The 21,040-nt window shown below is 39.6% G+C and overlaps 1 protein-coding gene across 1 annotated transcript in view; it reads right to left on the reverse strand.

Annotated features, from left to right (window-relative positions):
• The window catches only part of CEP192 (centrosomal protein 192), a 133,218-nt gene that overhangs the window by 45,355 nt on the left and 66,823 nt on the right, over nucleotides 1–21,040 (reverse strand). The window contains exons 18-26 of the mRNA XM_047090282.1: nucleotides 11,955–12,123; nucleotides 8,908–9,829; nucleotides 7,559–7,707; nucleotides 5,743–5,973; nucleotides 1,487–1,612; nucleotides 1,154–1,297; nucleotides 969–1,032; nucleotides 202–341; nucleotides 11–103 (exon numbers count right to left, since the gene is read on the reverse strand). Coding sequence (XP_046946238.1) covers nucleotides 11–103; nucleotides 202–341; nucleotides 969–1,032; nucleotides 1,154–1,297; nucleotides 1,487–1,612; nucleotides 5,743–5,973; nucleotides 7,559–7,707; nucleotides 8,908–9,829; nucleotides 11,955–12,123 — 2,038 coding nt within the window. The remainder of the gene's footprint in view (nucleotides 1–10; nucleotides 104–201; nucleotides 342–968; nucleotides 1,033–1,153; nucleotides 1,298–1,486; nucleotides 1,613–5,742; nucleotides 5,974–7,558; nucleotides 7,708–8,907; nucleotides 9,830–11,954; nucleotides 12,124–21,040) is intronic.

The following is a 21,040-nucleotide window of genomic DNA, read 5'->3' on the forward strand; positions in this document are numbered from 1 at the left end:
AAATTCTTACCTTGATATCTAAGTAAACATCAATATTCCCTGCATTTTTCAAAGGTAAGTGCTGCTTTGCTGAGGAAGCCAAACTGGCAAACAGGTGCATAGTCTAGAGAATGGAGTAAAACCAACATCTTAAATAATGTCACAATTAGAATGAAATCAACCTGAACATAAAATCATGGCAAAGAAAAGAGTTTAGGGTACCTGTAAGTCTTTTGGAGCATGTATCCTAGCTATTCCTGTTCTTGCTTGAAGACCAATACTTTTAATGACTGGGGTAGGGTTTGGGCTATCAACTTCTATATCGACTCTTGCCAAGAACTCTTCTGCTGAGCCTAAAATCTCTACAAAAGCTCATTCTTTTAGTTCAGACACCAGAGAGTTATTTAAGTCTAAATGTTGTATGTGGTCCAACACTATGCCCTCAGGGATCCCAAGAAATCCTAAGCAAAATGATTTTTTTTAAGTTTATTTATTTTGAGAGAGAGAGAGAGAGAGAGAGAGAGAGAGAGAGAGAATCCCAAGCAGTCAGTGCAGAGCCTGATGTGGGGCCTAAACTCACAAACCATGAGATCATGACCTAAGCTGCAACCAAGAGTCATATGCTTAACCAACTGAACCACCCAGGAGCCCCAGCAAAATGATTTTTTGAAGAATTCCTCTTTGAAGAGGAATAGAAATTAGTGGAGGAGAAAGGAGAAAAAGAAAGAAAACATCCAACTGGTAGATGTGATAAAATCAGTGTACAAAAAAGATCCCAAAAGGTTTTCAGTGTACTTGCTGGGGTTAACCACAATTACATGGATTTGAGCCAAAACAGCACACTCTCTGCCCCATTTTTAAAACAACATAACATATTTCACAAATTCCTCAAAGTATTCACATTCACTGATGGAAGAAACATGCCTCAACTTTGTAGTTTATTTTGCTACAGAGAAGAGCAATTCCCCAAAAAACATAAACATGAATACCTGAAGAAGTGATCCGTTTCTTTGGACTATGGAAAAGAACCCAAATTATCAGAAATTCTGGATCCTGTAAAATAAAATAAAATTTAATTTAGCATTAAGATGTAAATCTTAATGAAAGATAAGTAGTTTGGAAACTTAACTCCCTCTTTAATTTGAAGCCAGTTCCTTCAATCCACCCAGCTTACCTGTCCGTCATAACTGGCAGGCATCATGTGGTTGACCACAGAAGGAGCTGCCAGCTGAGCAATCATGTCAGCATACGGAGCTGCTTTCAAAGAAGCATGGATGGGTGCCTTGGAAAATGTGAAGCAGCGCCAGGCTATGGCATTCTGTTCAGAAATAGAAGAATCAGTCTCAGTAAAGCCAACAGTGCAATGTTCATGTGATGTTAAATTTGTTGACCGAATCGTTACCAAAAAATTTACTTCCATAAGAAAAATGAACCAAGAATGATATTAGCAGTACCTAGAATTCCAAATCAATGTGTTCTGTTAAGTTTCTTACTGTACATTACTTACAGCATTAATAACAAGTCTGATTGGCACAGTGGCATGAGTCTTGTTTATCAATTTTAATGGCAAAGCTTTCCAGCCTCCATAAGTCAAGTCACCAAAATCAAGAACATCTTTTTTTTCTGTTTCTACCTAATTATGAAAGAAAAGACTAATTTATAAAAAGTCATATATTAATATCACAGCTTACATTCATATCACTGCTTTTTCCAGTTACAAATAGTCAGCATTAAATGTAAGCCTACCTAAATATCCCCAGGCCATTTTACAATTGCTATTTTCTACAAAAATAAATGTTAAATTCGTTTTCTGATGTAGTCTATGTATGCAAATGTACTACAGAATAAAGTAATATGTTTGCTGTTGCTACTTTGAAAAGACTGTGAGATCTTAAGACAAACTGACAATTTTATAAAAGATACAAGCCTCCCTTCAATGAGTTACTATGAACTCTATTATTATAATTTTAACTTCTCAATTCCCTTCAAAATATACGTTGGAATTTTCAGATTTAGTCCAAATTTCGGGCAAAACTAAAAAAAATTTTTTTTTCAACGTTTATTTATTTTTGGGACAGAGAGAGACAGAGCATGAACGGGAGAGGGGCAGAGAGAGAGGGAGACACAGAATCAGAAACAGGCTCCAGGCTCTGAGCCATCAGCCCAGAGCCCGACGCGGGGCTCGAACTCACGGACCGCGAGATCGTGACCTGGCTGAAGTCGGACGCTTAACCGACTGCGCCACCCAGGCGCCCCAAAACTAAAAATGTTTAAAATGATACCAAAATAGGCATATCAAAAGTTTAAAATGTGTGCCTAAGAACAACTTAACACAGACCTCTCACACACACACATGTAGAAATGCTGGATAATATTTAACACACACATAAATTTCTTCAGCCTGGCCAAATATAATGGGAAATCAAAAACAGACTGGCAAATGGGAACTGACTTCCATGGTAGCCCATGAAGGTCTGGGATCGAGCTACTTCCAAGGTGGTTGAGCTTCAACACCCTCCTAACCACAGAAAGTATGACCCTGAGCTTGCTGTGGGCAGGGCAAGGCTAGAATGGAATCTGAGCTCCCTGCAATCAAGTGCAGAAATTGAAAGAAGTGCCTTTTATGAAAAGGAAACTAGAAAACCTGTTTATATGTCTGAGGCGGTAACAGGGAAGCTTGTCCAGCAATAGGTGGGTGTCAGAAGATCATTTGCAAGAAAGTAAAACTCTAGGCCTATGCCACACTAGATATGAAAGCTCCAAGCTGAAAATCAGTACAACCTTCATGCCCCAAGCAGTTGTACAAAGTGCTCTCTATGGACACTCTGAAAAACCAGGACACATGGAATTACTACAGCAAAGAGCGGCCTTAATGATGTGAGCTCACATTTAAAAAATGTTTTAAGTCAATTAAAAAATTAAAAACCTTGGGGCGCCTGGGTGGCTCAGTCGGTTGAGTGTCCAACTTTGGGTCAGGTCATGATCTCCAGAGTCATGAGTTTGAGCCCTCCATCGGGCTCTGTGCTGACAGCTCAGGGCCTGGAGCCTGCTTCAGATTCTGTCTCCCTCTCTCTCTGCCCTCCCCCACTCATGCTCTGTCTCTCTCTGTCTCAAAAATAAATATAAACATTAAAAAAAAATTAGAAACCTCATGAATAAAGTAATTAGGGAGACCTAGCAAAGCTAGCAGAAAAATTAGAACCTGAAGAACTAGAAATAATCTGAAATTAACTATAAAATAAGTACACTTTAAATACAGATAATAGAGTCCATGAAAAAGGTAAAAACAAAAGATTCAAGAAATAATGGTGAGCAAAAAAAAAAAAAAAGTAAAATAGCATGAGCAATCTGTTAAAAAACATTTAATGTTACGGTTTTAAAACCATTTGGGATTAAAATAGTAGTCAAAGATATGACGGAAGGAAAAGATCAACATTAAAATGACTATAGCTTTTTGTGTTGTTTGGGCTCCTGATTAATTTTAGACTTCAGTAACCAATTTGAATACGAAGGGAACAGAAATGTGTAACTTCCAAACTAATGCAGATGCAAGAGAATTATAACTTTAACAAGGAACAATTTCACTTAGAAGATAAAATTATCTTGAGTCTAAACACACATAACAGAGCTCAGAATACCCAAGACAAAAATCAATAGAATTATAAGGAGAAACAGACAAATCCACAAAACTTCTCTCAAAGGCAAAAAGACTAAACACACAGAAATGTTAGTAATGATACAGAAGACAGTAACAAAGTAGAGCTAAAGGACATGTAAAAGAATTCTGCACCTAAGAGAAATTCTTTTCACCTAAGAGTCATTCTTTTCAAGCACACAAGAAACATTAACATAGATTGAACTCATGCTAAACTACAGAATCTCTTTCCTTCTTCCCCTCCTCAACCCATATTCTGACTCCAACATGGGGCATGCAATGGGGAGAGGCTGCTGGAACATTCCCAAAACATTTGGAAACTATAAATGTACTTTAAAATGCGTAACAATCCAATTTCTCCAAGATCAAAAAGTCTTCCTTGGCCAGACTTACTACATAAATCTTTAATGATATGGATGAAATAGCTAACTGACTATAGTCATTGGTTTTGGTCCACACGAATGTAATACAATGTTTCAGAAACCACATATATTTAGAAATATTGCTATTTCCACTTTCTATTTGAATTGATAGTTCAAACAACTATTACTTGAGCCCTTACTATATGCCAAGCACTATTTTGGAAGTGAACAAAAGAGACACATGTCCTGGCCCCCACAGAGCTTACACTCTAGTGGGAGCAAAGAGGATCAGACAATAAACAGGTAAATATTTAGTATGACAATGCTAAAAATGCTAAGCAGAAAAGTAAAGTGGGCAAAGGGAGGTGGGCGTGCAGGGATGAGGGAATAGGTGGGGACTGCCATTCCACCAACAGTGAGAGAGTATGCGGTGTGTGGGAGAAGTATTCTAGGCAGAAAACAACTGTACTCAAACCCTGGCAAGATCGTCAACACTGGTGGCTTCTTCATCACTAGAGACACTGTCTAAGCTGTCTTCCAGCATCCATGAAGCTTAGTCTTCATGTGCATCCAAACTGCTATCAAAACACTTTTTAAATCCGTATGTGATGTGGTTACTGAAAGTTATTCCAAGCTGAAACACTCATTCATGTAACATAAGGCAGTTATTTTCCCTATACACATATATTCAAGATGTCCCCTACGTAACCACTTCCTGTATTCTTTCTTAAAGTGGTATTTAAAAGGTTAATATATAACATCCAAAGTTTATATACCACCAGGGAAAATCACTGATCTCATTACATTTCTTAGTCGCTTTTAAAACAAACAACCCAATATGTCTGGTGACTTTTCAGAACATCCCAAACTAACACCCACATCTAGCAAGTAGAGCTGAATTTCCGTAAAACAATAGAAATTATTTTCTTTTAATTTTTTTAAATGTTTATTTTTGAGAAAGAGAGACAGAATGTAAGCAGGGGAGGGACAGAGAGAGAGGGAGACACAGAATCTGAAGCAGGCTCCAGGCTCTGAGCTGTCAGCACAGAGCCTGACGCAGGGCTCAAACTCGTGAACCGTGAGATCATGATCTGAGCCGAAGTTGGACACTTAACCGACTGAGCCACCCGGGTGCCCCAGTAATTTTTTTTAATGTTTATTTTTTTTTAAGTTATTTATTTATATTGAGAGACAGAGACAGCACAAATGGGGAGGGGCAGAGAGACGGGAAGATAGAATCCCAAGCAGGCTCCCCACTGCCAGTGCAGAGCCTGATGCAGGGCTACAACCCACGAAGCCATGAACTCATGACCTGAGCCGAAACCAAGAGTCAAACGCTTCACCGACCGAGCCACCCAGGTGCTCCATTAATGTTTATTTTTGAGAGACAGAGAGAGAGCGTGAGAGAGAGGAAAGAAAGCAGGGGAGGGGCAGAGAGAGAGGGAGACAGAGGATCTGAAGCAGATGCTGACAGCAGAGAGCCCAACACAGGGCTCGAACTCACGAACTGTGTGATCATGACCTGAACCAAAGTTGGACACCCAACCAACTGAGTCACCCAGGAGCCCCAACAGAAATAATTTTAAATTCTAAAGTAAGAAGCTAATTAAGAACTAATGGTAGCTTGATAGTAACTTTGTGACATATTTACCCACATATTCATTTCTCCCAAATATTACCTCTTAAGGGTTAAACAGGCTTCATTCAAATGCCAGGCATGACAAAGACTTGCTTACAAGTAGTTACCTCAATCACAGGCGTCTCAGCAACAGCTGTGAGAACGACTCTGCTTGCCAAGGCTTCTGCTTGTGCTATGGTCTCAGCATCTGCTGAAAATGGCCAACAAGCAACACTGAATATACATCTGAAAATCCCAGGATCAGATGGTATGAAAAGTACTTTTATCTCTTCTGTGGAATGAGGTCTTATGATGACTTTATTCTTGAAAACTAAACAAGGATATGCTGAAAGATCCACCTTTAAAAAAAAGTGCCACACGGTTCGTTAAGAAATGGTTTCACATTGAAAATCAAGAATCAGAAATCAACTAGTTTAAGATCCTTTTCTTCTCAAACTACCAAATCTAGAAATATACCTTTCAAAATAATCTAAGCCTTATAACCCATTATCGATAAAATACAATTAGTCAAAATTATGAAGACTTATGAAGATAAGTTGACTGTGTGTCCCCTAGTCTGTTTTAAAGCAAACACAGCTTATCTACACCCTCATTTCCAATGAAAGAGCCCCTGGAAAAGGCAGCACTCTGGTGCCCTGCACATCACCCAGGACTGGTTTTTGTGTGATCAGGGACATTAGACTGACTTCCAAGGTCCTGATCAGGCTACTCAGTCCATGATTATGACTCATTCCAAACCCTCCCTCCTCACTATACATGAGGGCATTCTTTTCTATTCCCGCATCCAGAGGCAACACTACTTCCTACATGCCCCTAAAAGGGCCTCCAAGCTTACCTCCCACCCTTAACACTTTCCTGCTATCACATGCTTTCCATCCAACCTCAGGATCAGAGGGGAAAGGCTAGGAAAAGGGAAGAGGGAGACTAGAGACAATCTTTTTTTTTTTTTCAATGTGTATTTATTTTTGAGAGAGAGAGAGAGAGCGCGCACATAAGCAGGGGAGGGGCAGAGAGAGAGCGAAACACAGAATCAGAAGCAGGCTCCAGGCTCTGAGCTGTCAGCACAGAGCCCAACGCAGGGCTCGAACCCACGAATCATGAGATCATGACCTGAGCCAAAGTCAGACACTTAACTGACTGAGCCACCCAGGCGCCCCTAGACACAATCTTATTTTGCCAGGTAAATCTTACCAGGAGGTAAGAGAGAAAGTAAACTCATCCACCCATGCTCATCTGCAAGTGGCAGTCGCAAAACCAGGACATTCCAAAATAGGAGCTGCTGACCGCATTTCCCACCTTTCCTGCTCAATCATGTCTACATCGTCATTGTAATCATGAAAGGAGATTTAGAGTATTGTACTTTACTACCTCTAACTGATCATGTGAGAGACCCTTGCTGTTAAGAGTTAATGTTAAAATTGTATTTCCAGATATTTCAAAAGATCATGTAAAAACATGATCAGATAAATTAGTCAAAAAGATTTCACTTATTGAATGAAGATATAGGTCCCAAGAATAACTTGTTTTTTGATAAATGATAGTAACTTATATTCAATCACATTTAACAAAACCAACAAATAGCAGAAATCCAAGTTTTCGGTGGTTTAAATAGCACTTAAAGCATATTTACATGGTTTTATGAATAAATAACAATGAAATATAATGATAAATAAATAACTGATAGAAACGGAGAACCACAATCACATTTCACTTCTCAATGCAGTACTACAAGAAAAGGAGGTGCTAAGAAAAAGACACAATGTTATTCTTTCACATACCATTTCAATGATTCTGTGAAGGCATACAAGGGGGGGGGGGGAGGACAGACTCCCAAGTATAAAAGGAAATACTAGAGAAAGGAGAAATCTAACATTAATCAAAATGCAATTGCTAAGTGACAGGAGAAAGACACAGAAAGCTTACCTTTTCACCATTAACACTAACAGTGAGAACCCCAATGCTGACCTGTAGCCAGCGGTCAGTTGGGTTAAGTACACTAAGGTGGGTCTGGGAAGCAATGCCAACACAGCAAGCATGAGGAAACTTCAACTCCTCAGGTACTCTGACTTTCCCTGGGTAAAGATAGAGGGTAGTCAAATGCAAGTGATATCAAACATCTGATTAAAAGAACAATTCGTTAAATGGAAATTTTTATGTAAGACTACCTATTTTACACCTAAGAGCTACAGGATGAAGTGCACTGGGTCTTTAGGAGTCCTTGACATTGTATAAGCCTCAGCCCAGGCCAACAATTTTTGCTTGCTGTATCCAGCTCAGGAAGAACAAGTACAACTGATCAAACCCACAATTTACAGCGAATCAACTCTTCAATGTACTGCCTATTAGTAATCTCTTCCTTTTTTCTGCCACAAATATAAGCCACTACCTAACCTAGTAAGAAACAACACAGGGCTCAAACTTTCAAGATTTATACATATGCTCAGTTTTAATAAGACCAAATCTTTTCACTATCCTTATGCAGTAACTTTGGAATTTCCTTGAGAAGAACAGGGGGGTAGAAAAGACAGCACTCCAGTGGCCGTGTGTATGATGTCAGGGAACGCACAACACCGAACTCTGCTTAGAGTGACCATCTCTAGCAAAAGAATCCAGGAGCAGTTCAGCCACTGCAGACAAAAGTGGAAGGATACTGTCTCTCACCACAACTGTTATCCCCCAAAAGACTTTAAAAAGTGGAAGGAGGGGCACCTGGGTACCTCAGTCAGTTGGGTGTCTGACTTTGGCTCAGGTCATGATCTCATGGTTTGTGAGTTCAAGCTCCACGTGGGGCTCTGTGCTGACAGTTCAGAGCCTGAAGCCTTCTTCAGATTCTGTGTCTCCCTCTCTCTCTGCCCCTCCCCACTCACACTCTGTCTCCCTCTCTGTCAAAAATAAATAAATATTAAAAAAAATTATTTTTTAAGTGGAAGGAGACTCACTCCTCCAGAGAGCCAATCCTGAACTGGACAGTTCCTTGTTGAAGCAATTACAGAAATCCAAGTGCAGAGCACAAGAAAGACAGGAAGACAAAGACATCAGGAGTTTCACCTGCATTAAGTGTTCATGCTTTTCTAAAGCCATGTTGGAGACCCTTGCACAGAAATATATCATGATCTGTGCTTTCAATTGAGAACAAAGAACAAAACTTAAGAGAAATTCAGGCCAACCAGTATCTCCCTGAAACAAACTAGTTTTGTGGCCTCATTTGAGAAAACACAATTTTTCAATAACAGCAAGCGACAATTAGCAGCAACAGAGGAAAAACATCTTACCAAATCCTGACGGCATTCCTGAATCCCATGGTTCAATTCCACAGTTTGTACCAACGGACTGCACGGGAAAAGGTTTTGCCGTACTTAGAAGATTCTGATTTAAGGCATTAGAATATGGGTTATAAAGGGAAGAGGTACCCATCAATCCAGAGCTGGTATTTTGCCCTAGACAAATTCCCATGGCCACAGAGTTCTGAACATGCTCTCCTGCAACAGCAGAATAAGGACAGCTTCCCGAAAATCCACAGACAGTGGCGCTGCCAGCATGGCACTGAGGCAAAACAACATTTCCAGCTGAAGACAGTGTTCCTAAATAGTGCTGGGCAAAGGGAGCCGTGGTAAAAGAATGTTGAGTCAAGAGTGTAGGAAGTGCAGTGGGCACGTTCTGCATCTCAGGAGCAGAGCCACGAGCCATGGTGCTGGGAATAGGGGCACCCTCGTTTCCAGGGGCCATCCGATGAGGAATCTGGCCACTTACTGCACTGCTGGCAGTTAGCGTATCTTCAGAGGATACTCTTTCACTTTCATTCACAGAAGCCTGACGTGACACAGGGAGGTGTGGCATCGCTGACATGGCTGGGCGGGCGAGACCTGTCTTGCTCAGTAGAGCCAGGCCCATCTGGTCCAATTCAGTGGGGTGAGAGGTCAACCCGACTGCACTGGCTTCCGATAGATCTCCACTCTTGGAGGAAAGATCTTCACTCAACCTAAAGTAAGGTTTTGCATCTTCAGGTTTGCTACTCAGAGAAGTCGTTTCTGCCACATTGCCTGTATCTGAGTCTTTTTGGATAATATACGATAGTGCTCCTTTACTTCTACTTTGAAATAAACCTTTTTCTGTCAGTTTTTCCACAGCCTGTTCCTCTGATGGAACTGGACTGGCTTGAATAATTGTGGTACTCAATTCACTGGTGACATCACTCTGTGTGTGACAAATAAAATGTTAAATAATCCACAAACCGTTACAAATTCAAACCATGCTGATATAATCTCAAATAAAAAAGACCTACATGACATTAACTCTGAAAAAAAAAAGGCCAACTTTTTACAGCTGTGAAATGCAAGATTAAAAGTTAGAAAAGTGTACAGTTGTTTCACAGAAATCATTATGAGGAGACTAAAGAAATATATACCAATTACATCTCTGACAAATTTACACAGATAAAGGACCAGAGACAAGTACTTTCGTTAAATTTAAGGGATTGTTTTCCTGGAACTACAATAAGAGGTACAATTAAAATCTAAGTAAATTAATAACACAGGAGTTGGGGGTGAGCAAGCTTTCAAGTGATATCGACATGAGTTCAGAAATAATCAATGTAACTCACAGGCTCTCCCACCCCATTGTTTGTCTATACTGCTGTTATGCTTGAAGATGCTAATCTCTTTTTTATTTATTGAGAAAGACAGAGAGAGAGCGTGTGCATGCACAAGCTGGGGAGAGGCAGAGAGAGAGGAAGAGAGAATCCCCAAGCATATTCAGTTCAGCACTGTCAGTGCAGAGCCCAACACAGGGCTCAATCCCATGAACTGCAAGATCACACCCTGAGCTGAAATCAAGAGTCAGACTCTGAACAGACTGAACCACCAAGGCGCCTCCATGCTGATTTCTATGAGCACTCTTTTCTGATGTCTAAGATTATGTGGTTCTGTTTTCTTAAATAAGAAGTAACAGCCGCAGTCAATGTTCATATATTCATTTCATGATAATGCATCACCATAGGAGTGACATCTACAGCTCTGCAGGGTCAACCAACTGGAATTTACGTACAAGTTAAGATGCACTTAACCCTCACTGACTATTCTTGGCACTTGGTTTGGAAATTTTTCTTACACCAAACAGATAGAGACATTAATAAACAAAGACCAGGTTATTTGCCAGATATCATCAACCAATCAAATCAATAAAAATAAATAACAGCCAGTATGTATTCAGTGGTGACTTCTTGGTGCCAAGCCCTGTTTTCACATCACTGTCTCTCCTTACAGATGAAGAAAGAGGAAGCTACAGTCTATCTCAGAAAGTAGCAGAGGAGAGCCCATCTAACTCCATAATTCAGCCTGTATTATACTAAGTACATAAAGACCCAACATTTAACAGCACCATCAAAATGACAGCTTTCAAGGATTTGTCCAACATGACATCATATATATAGTAACTTTAGTGGATATATTTAGTAATGGGTTAGTGGAGGAGGACTGTATTGCAAGCAATAGTTATACTCATTCAGCTCATCAAAAAACTGAATACTATCATATTCACAAAACACACACACACACACACACACACACACACACAGATAATAAAATCTAGTTTCTCCCACATAAATCCCTCAGATCTACCTGCTTCTCTCCTATCGTCACTGCCACTAGCTTAATCCAAGCCCACAGCGTCTCTTGCCTGACTGACTACAGCAGTCTGGTGTCAAATCCTCCTGGTTCTAATGAGCTTTTAAAAAATTAATACAGGTCAGGTCGGTGTCCTGCTTAAGAGCCTTCAAACTCCCGAATTTTACATCCAAGACTCTTCATGGTTTGGCCTCTCCCCATCCCCATGTATGACTCACTGCAGCCTTCTATTGTACAACTCCATATCTTCCCTCATTCGTCTGCTTCCTCCCTGCCAAGTAATTCTGCAAAATATGGTTTCAGTACATTATTTATCCCTCCTATAAACCTTTGTTGAACCATCACCAAGTCCAGTCAGATTTGTAGTTACCTCCTTCTGAATCCCACAGCATACCTAGGTGGATCACAGTGTACTTCATTACAGTATATCTGGTAAGTGTCCCCCACCAGACTAGAAGCTTTTAGAGGGCAGATACTAAAATACTTGTGTACATCTAGTGCCTACTCGACATAAGTAGCTGTTTGATCAAAACACACACACACACACACACACACACACACACACACACACATACACACACACCCTAAAGGTAAAACAGCAACAGAAATTACATAGGCCTAAATTTCAGTCTGACTCCTACATCAGTAATACTTTAAAGCATAAGCCTTAATGAAGAAATAACAGAAATGCTGCCCACCTTGCAGTCCTCAAGGCAATGATCTGAGGCTAGAGTGGGACAGGTGCTCTCTTGTTCAGACACATACGTCAGCCTACTCACACTAGCTTGTGGACACACCAACTGAGACAACTCACTCTCACAGGGAAGCTTCTGATGAGCTGCTGAACCAGAAGACTCTGAAGCACACCTAAAAGGGAGAACATCTCATGATTAGAGTTTTCCATTCCCTTATTTAACATTATCTAGACTGACAAAAAGCCATTTCTGCTTGCCTACAAGTTTGTTAATCTATAGTCTCTGCTCTAGCTGCCATATATAATAACTCAATCATGGATTCTTTTTTTTTACCTTAATTATCTAAAATTATAAATCATATCCCTATTGAATAAAGTACTTGGTAAACTATTGTTAAGAAAAAGGTTGTGGCATTTTCATTAATAAACTTCATATACAGTCACAGAACAATGCTAGTCATTTATTTGATAAACATTTATTGAATACCTGATATAAAGCAAGGAGCAGAGTGTTCAAAAATTCCTGCCCTCAAAGAGTACAGATGAAAAAAAGAATCACATATATAAGTGCAAAGAAATGGTATCAGTCATACACCGCTGAGCGGAATATGAAGTGAAACAACCTTTGGCTGAGGAATTAAGCAATGCATGTCAAAAAAAAAGCAATGCGTATCATTTTGACTCAGACATTCTACACCTAGGAATTAATCCTAAGGAAAAAAATCAATGCTATTTATAAAGACTTTGTCAAAAGGGTATGTCATCCTTTAAGAAAGCAAGAAATCCTAATCATATAGGAGAAATTGGGCTATAGAAATTATGGCACAAACACACAATAAAACACTATGCAGCCATTTTAAATCATGCTGTTGAGTACTATCCTTTGACTAAGAAAGATGTTCATTACATTAAAAAAAAAAAAAGATTAGAGGGATGCTTGGGTGGCTCAATCAGTTAAGTGTCCAACTCTTTATTTCAGCTCACGTCATGATATCATGGTTTGTGAGCTCGAGCCCTGCATGGGGCTCTGTGCTGACAGTGTGGAGCCTTCTTGGATTCTCTTTCTCTGTCTCTCTGTCTCTCCTCTGCTTGCGCACTCGTTCATGTGTGCTCTCTCTCAAAATAAATAAATTTTTAAAAACTCATTAAAAAAAGGAAAGGAACAAATGTACTTTGGGTTATTACTTCAAGTAATGACAAGTGAACTGTAAGAATGCATGGAAATAAAGAGAGAAATTTCAGTTGAGATGTCAAACTTCAAAGGAATCCCAAAACTGCCAAGGAGCTAGCCACATGGAGACACAAAGGTGGTTCTGGAATTAGAAGGTCTAAATCAGTCCTATGAACCTGCTGGAAAGTAGGTGGAAGATCAGCTAACAGGAATGCTAATGAACAGCAAAACTTATCAGAAAAAGTACACTCACCAAAAAAATGTTGCCACTGGACAGATGAAAATTTTGACCAATAGTAAACCATGAGTTAAAAAAAAAAAAAAAAACACTTAAAGGAATACAAGATGGCAGAAACTAGAGAAAAAGAATAAAAATATCCCACTCAAAAAAAAAAAATCACACTCATTTTATCATAATAAAAAAGGATGACTTCAATAAAAGTAAATGTATACAAAATTAGTCTATTTAGGAACAAAAAGCATAATTGATACTAGAGAAAATCAACGATGCAGAGTGTAAACACTTGAGCAGCTACACCATCATACAGAGTGAATGTATAAAAAAATGAAAATTAGGAAAAAGAAAACAGTCATAGATGACCAGAGAAGACAGTGTCCACTAATGGGAAACCAGGGTTCTCAAAAGGAAGGGGGAATAGATGGAACACAATCAACAATCAAAGGTAACAGAAAACAAAACTTGAAGAAAGAAAGAATTATGTATGCAGAGGTTAGCATAACCCAGGAAAATCAACTGAGACTGATATAGGCATTTGAAGTTGAGGAGGGAAAAAAGAGAGAAGAAGGCTGTAGTAGGAACCTAAAACAGAGCTAGAAACAAGGCTGGAACAAAAACACATGTTGTGCAACAGGGGAACAGATACACGGCACGGTCATAGTAATGTGATGGAGTGCTATGCAGCCATGAGCACAAGGAGCTACTGGTACAGGCAACCACAGGATCAATCTCAAAAACATGTTAAGCGGAGGAAGCTAGACAGAAAAATGTATGATTCCACTGAAATAAAATGCAAGAACAAAACTAAACTATGGTGATATGGAACAGAAAGTGAATGCTAGGGTGGGGCCAGGGAAGGAGGAGGAGAATTGACTTGAAAAAGGTAAAGGATTGTTAATGGGGCGGGGGCGGGGGGTGGGGATGTAAATGTGCTATATCATTTAGAAGGTGGTATTTATTTTTTTTTTAATTTTTATTAGAGCAAGCACACAAGTAAGAGAGAGGGGCAGAGGGAGAGAGAGAGAATCCCACGCAGGCACCATGCTCAGCGCGGAATCTGACACAGGGCTTGATCCCACAACGCTGGGATCATGGCCAGAGGAGAAATCAAGAGTTGGACGCTCAACCGACTAAGCCACTCAGGCACCCCGGCGGGCAGGGGGTATTTAAATAAGTGTATGTAAGTGTCAGAAATCCACTGACCGAAATCTTTATGATCTGTGTATTTTACTACATGTTAATTATACATCAGTAAAAATATAATACAACAACGCATACTGTTAAATCCTAAAATTGGGTTAGGAGTGGGCCAAAACTTGGACAATAAGCTTGCTAGTAGGCTAAACCGCACCCAAAATGATTCATGGATTAATTTCATGTCACAGACTGATCGAGAGATCTCAACCAGTATTTACTTTGGTGGCGATGGCAGCAAAATACGTATGCTGAGCAACTCAGCAACACACCATCACTCTCCTTGCATTTTCCCCAGCAATGTTAATTCAGAGCACATTTACCCACTTCTAAATTGGCCTTTTCTCATTAAGGCCTGTTGTTTTGTCCCAGGCTAACAGGTGAGGGTGCAGGTAACTGGCTAGCTTACCCATGTGGCGTAAGCTTACCAATTCCATGATCACTTTAGAAAGGTAAACATGATACCCTCATTCAAAATATCTGAACATATACCAACTTCATGAAAAACTTTAGTATCTCCCTAAGTATATTTCCTACACATAATAGAGAAGTATATTTTTTCAGGAGCACAAGAAAAATTGGGTGGGTCCAGCCAGCATTTTGTGTCTGACCAAGGGTACTATGAAGGAAAAAATGTAAGTCTTTATACTGATAGCTTTCATTAAATGCCTTCACATACAATTTAAAAATATCAAAACCACAGAAAACAAGATGAAATTGGAAAAGTACACAGAGGGAAGAGACATTGCAGAAAACATTGTAAGGAATGCAGAGATCAAACATGTGAAATGCAAGCAAGATGAAACAGAAATTAAGAAACAGTCAGATCATGGTGGTGGTGGTGAAGTTCTGTATCTTTCATTGTGGTGGTGGTTGTTACATGAATTCATACCTGTGATAAAATGACACTGAATTCTACCCATACATTCACTGATGGTGACACCATGCTATAATTATAAGAAATGTAACCACTAGGGGAAACTTGGTGAAGGGGACATGGGAATCCTTCTACAGTATCTTTGTAACCTCCTGTGGATCTATAATTTTTCCAAAATAGTAAGTTCTTAAACGATTAAAGAGAAAATAAATGCAGATGTCAAGCAAAATAGATCCCACACAGGAATCTCTAGAGCCCTGGGGGCAGTAAGGTGATGGAGCAGGATCGTACTTTAACAAGTAATTCAAAAAAATTTTCCCTTCCTTAAATGCTTGAATCCACATACTGAATGGTATACTGTGTGATGGCACAAAGTAACCACGAAGAGTCAACATAGAGATAGAGCCTACTAAAATTAAACTAGACTTGAAAGATAAGGCATCTTTGGCATAAGCTTACAAAAAGATCAAGTCAATTCTGAGACAGAAAGAATTGGGATGACTCAGATTTCCCTCCTACATTCTACAGCGACAGTAAAGCAATCCCTACAAAAATCTTAAGGGAGGAAAGCATAAGCCAAAGATTTTAAACAGAGCCACACCATACTTCCATTACAAAAGACACAGGTTTAACTATGGAACATAAAAGAGCCTAGGGAGTATTGTTCCCTCCGTCCTCTGAGCAAATTACCACAGAACATACTTCAGTCAAGAGAAGAAACACCTAATGGCTAAAAATGAATATATTTAAATACAGAATAAAAACTAAACAAGTGTAGGATACAGTGATGAATCAAAATGTAAATGAAATGCCAACAGAGAAACTACGTACCTAAAAGAAAAAAGTAGAAAGGGAAAGAACATGAGAATAAAAATTGTCTCATTGGTCACAAACACTATTATGGGTTGAGCTGTTTCCCCAAAAAATGTATGTTACAGTCTTAACACCCAGTATTTCAGAATGTGACCTTGGTTGGAAATGGGGGCACTACAGATGTAATTAATTAAAATAAGGTTATAGTGGAGTAGGCTGGGCCCTCAATCCAATGTGAATGGTGTCCTTGTAAGAGAGAACTCTGGACAAAAAGACACAAGACAGCCATGTGAATACAGAGGCAGAGATTAGAGTAATTCATCTACAAGCCAGTGGACACCCAGGACTACCCTAAACTGGAAGAGGTAAGGAAGGATTCTCCCCTAAAAGCCTCAGTTTAAGAACTTTTTTATTTTGGGGGCGCCTGGGTGGCGCAGTCGGTTGGGCGTCCGACTTCGGCCAGGTCACGATCTCACAGTCCGTGAGTTCGAGCCCCGCGTCGGGCTCTGGGCTGATGGCTCAGAGCCTGGAGCCTGTTTCCGATTCTGTGTCTCCCTCTCTCTCTGCCCCTCGCCCGTTCATGCTCTGTCTCTCTCTGTCCCAAAAATAAATAAACGTTGAAAAAAAAAATTTTTTTTAAAAATAAAAAAGTTCTTTTTTTTTTTTTCAAAAATAAATAAACGTTGAAAAAAAATTTTTTTTTAAATAAAAAAGTTCTTTTTTTTTTTTTTTTTCAACATTTATTTATTTTTGGGACAGACAGAGACAGAGCATGAACGGGGGAGGGGCAGAGAGAGAGGGAGACACAGAATCGGAAACAGGCTCCAGGCTCTGAGCCATCAGCCCAGAGCCCGACGCGGGGCTCGAACTCACGGACCGCGAGATCGTGACCTGGCTGAAGTCGGACGCTTAACCGACTGCGCCACCCAGGCGCCCCAAGAACTTTTTTATTTTTAAGTAATCTCTACACCCAATGTGGGGCTGGAATTCACAAGCCTGAGATCAAGAGTTGCACACTGTATGGAGCGCCTGAGTGGCTCAGCTGGTTAAGCGTCCAACTTCGGCTCAGGTCATGATCTCACGGTTTGTGAGTTCAAGCCCCACGTCAGGCTCTGGGCTGACAGCTCAGAGCCTGGAACCCACTTCAGATTCTGTTTCTCCCTCTGTCTGCCCCTCTGCTGCTTGCACTCTCTCACATAGTCTCAAAAATAAACATTAAAAAAAAATTTATTTTTTTTTATTTATTTATTTTTTAATTTTTTTTTCAACGTTTTTTATTTATTTTTGGGACAGAGAGAGACAGAGCATGAACGGGGGAGGGGCAGAGAGAGAGGGAGACACAGAATCGGAAACAGGCTCCAGGCTCTGAGCCATCAGCCCAGAGCCTGACGTGGGGCTCGAACTCACGGACCGCGAGATCGTGACCTGGCTGAAGTCGGACGCTTAACCGACTGCGCCACCCAGGCGCCCCCAAAAAAAAATTTTTTTTTAATAAAACAAAATAAAGAGTTGCACACTACACCAGCTGAGCCAGCCAAGTACCCCCCTCCCCGTCTCTCGCATTGTGTCAACAATAAATAAACATTAAAAAAAATTTTTTTTAAATAAAACTAAAAATAAGAAGAGTTGTACGCTATACCAGCTGAGCCAGCCAAGCACCCCCCCCCAAAAGCTTCAGAGACAACATGGCCCTGAACTTCCCACCTACAGAGTATGAGACAATACCTTTCTGTTGTGTTAAACCACCCAGTTGGTGACACTGTTATGGCAGCTATGGGAAACTAACACAGCTGGAACTCAAAGAACATCATTTAAAAGCCTTTAAAACAAGTGTCAGAAGCAGAAGTGTATTTAATGATACAAAGATAAATACTCAATAACTTTACAAATATCAGGGAGGAGATATAGGAGAAAAATCAGTGGATGACATCAATCATGACAAGTCAGGGTCAGATGACCTTCAAATGTGGTTGGGCTGGAGACTTCTAATGTTTTGTAAACATGAACCATTAAATAAGAGGTGGCTGCGTATATGAAAAAGTATTGCAAGATGAACTTATATATGAATAACTGAAACTGGAAATTATTAAGCCCTCCACTGATATTAAGCTCTAGCTTACCCATACCATTACAGATGAGTATGCAAAACTTCAATGGCAGTTAGAGAAACACTTAATAGTTAACTTTGAAATTAGATACAATTTCAACCTGTTCCAAAATATTGAAAATTTTTGGGGTGCCTGGGAGGCTCAGTCAGCTGAGTGTCCAACTTTGGTTCAGGTCATGATCTCAGGGCTCGTGAGTTCGAGCTCCATGTCAGTCTCTGTGCTGACAGCTCAGAGCCTGCTTCGGATTCTGTGTCTCCCTCTCTCTGTTCCTGCCCTACTTGCTCTCTCTCTCTCTCTCTCTCTAAGTAAATAAACACTCAAAAAAATTTTTTTAAATATTGAAAATTTTTATAATTTTACTGTTTAGGCAAGTTTTTCTGTTTATTAACATCTTTCAATTGCTGTTTATTAACATCCTTCAATAGAGAAACATATAAAAGATCTTTCATAAAGCCATAAAAAGCAAAATGTATAAATTTAATAGTAAACTTATATATGGCAGAAAATACAAGCAAAGTAAAAAAAAAAAACAAAACAAAAAAACCTTTTTTATTTTTTTATTTTTTTTAATTTATTTTTTTTTAAATATTTTTTTTTTAAACGTTTATTTATTTTTGAGACAGAGAGAGACAGAGCATGAACAGGGGAGGGTCAGAGAGAGAGGGGGAGACACAGAATTGGAAACAGGCTCCAGGCTCTGAGCTGTCAGCACAGAGCCCGACGCGGGGCTTGAACTCACGAACCGCGAGATCATGACCTGAGCCGAAGTCGGACGCTTAACTGACTGAGCCACCCAGGCGCCCCAAAAACCTTCTTTTTTAAAAAAAGTATTTTTTTTTTTTTAGCATGAGTGTGGGAGGGGCAGAAAGAGAGGGAGAGAGAGAATCCCAAGCAGGCTCCTTGCTGTCAGCACAGAGCCTGATGTGGGGCTCGAACCCATGAACTGTGAGATCATGACCTGAACCGAAACCAAGAGTCAGAGGCTTAACCACCTGAGCCACCCAAGCACCCTGAAATAAAAAACTTCTTAAGACTAGGAACTATAACTAATATCACAAAGGGCTAGTCATCTCCCTAATATAGGGCCCCTAATTGTAGGGACCATCAAAGGCCCCTACAATTGGAGACAAAAAAGACTAAAAATCATCAGAAAAATGAGCAACAAACATGAATAGATACTTTGTATCTATAGTATCTATCAGATACTTTGTATCTACAAAGTATCTATTCATGGAAACACACATATAGAGGAAAAGATGCTCACCATCACTCCTAAAACATATGAATTAAAGTCATGTTGAAACACTTGTGTTTTTCACCTATCAAAATATCAACCATCAAAAAGTTTTATAAACATTCTGCTGATGAGGCTGTGGGAAAACAGGCTCTCAAACTGTTGGTGGGAAAATTATATCAATACAATCTCTATGGAGTGGTTGTACTAATTTAAATATGAACACGAATGCAAATACTCTTTGATTCAATAATCTCATTTATGGGCATGTATCCTACATATATCTATTTCACATGTATCTATTTCACATGAACAAAATGACTATAATACAGACGAGGCTTGTATAACAAAAGTAACCTTGTATAGCAAAACATTGAGGAGTGTGTAAAGGACCCTATATTGAGTATAAAAAGTGAAGCCAACAAGAATATATATTCATATTTGGTTATGAATGCATAAAGAAACTCTAGATACCTAAGAAACTAATAACAGCAGCTCCCTGGTGAAGGCATTGGGGAACTAGGCAGACAAGGAACACAGTAATGAAGGGAAATATACAGAGGCGCACGAGTGCATCTACACATAACTACATATACATACATTTCACAAAGCAGTAAATTTACATTCTTCAAAAATTATACATACACATATATATGTATATAATGCAAATTATGGCACTTTAAAAAAATTGCATTTTATTTATTAAAAAAAATTTTTTTTAATGTTTATTTGTTTAGAGAGAGAGAGAGAGAGAGAGAGAGAGAGACAGACAGAGCACAAGTGGGGGCAGGAGGGGGGAGGGCAAAGAGAGAGGGAGACAGTACAGAGCCAAGATGCAGGGCCTGAACCCATGAATTGTGAGATCATGACCCAAGCCAAAGTTGGATGCTTACCCAACTGAGCCACCCAGGCACCCCTAAAAAAATTACATTTTAAAATGTTCTTAAAACTTGGTTTTTAAGAACATGGTTAAATTGGCTTGAGTTAAAACCTATGAAATACTATGATTCTTCTTCTAACCCTTGAAAAATTATTTGCCAATCTCATTAGTATTAAAAAATCAAATTAACACTACAAGATAAAAAAAAATATCCAAAACTTTAAGCTATTTAAAATGCTGATAAGAAGGGGCACCTGGGTGGCTCAGTTGGTTGCGCGTCCGACTTCAGCTGAGGTCATGATCTCACGGTCTGTGAGTTCGAGCCCCACTCAGGTTCTGTGCTGACAGTTCAGAGCCTGGAGCTTGCTTTGGATTCTGTGTCTCCCTCTCTCTCTGCCCCTCCCCCACTCATGCTCTGTCTATCAAAAAATGAATAAACACTAAAAAAAAATTTTTTTAATGCTGATAAGAAAACAGTGAAATGGATACTCTTACCATGACTGATGGTGAGAATGCAAGTCTTTAAGACCTATTCAGAAAATAATTCACTAATAATTTCCTGACCTGGTAATTTC

The sequence above is a fragment of the Lynx rufus genome, unplaced genomic scaffold (assembly GCF_022079265.1).
Source record: "Lynx rufus isolate CCGP_SWC_20201006 ecotype Redwood Valley unplaced genomic scaffold, mLynRuf1.p SCAF_29, whole genome shotgun sequence".
In the NCBI taxonomy this organism is placed as follows: domain Eukaryota; kingdom Metazoa; phylum Chordata; class Mammalia; order Carnivora; family Felidae; genus Lynx; species Lynx rufus.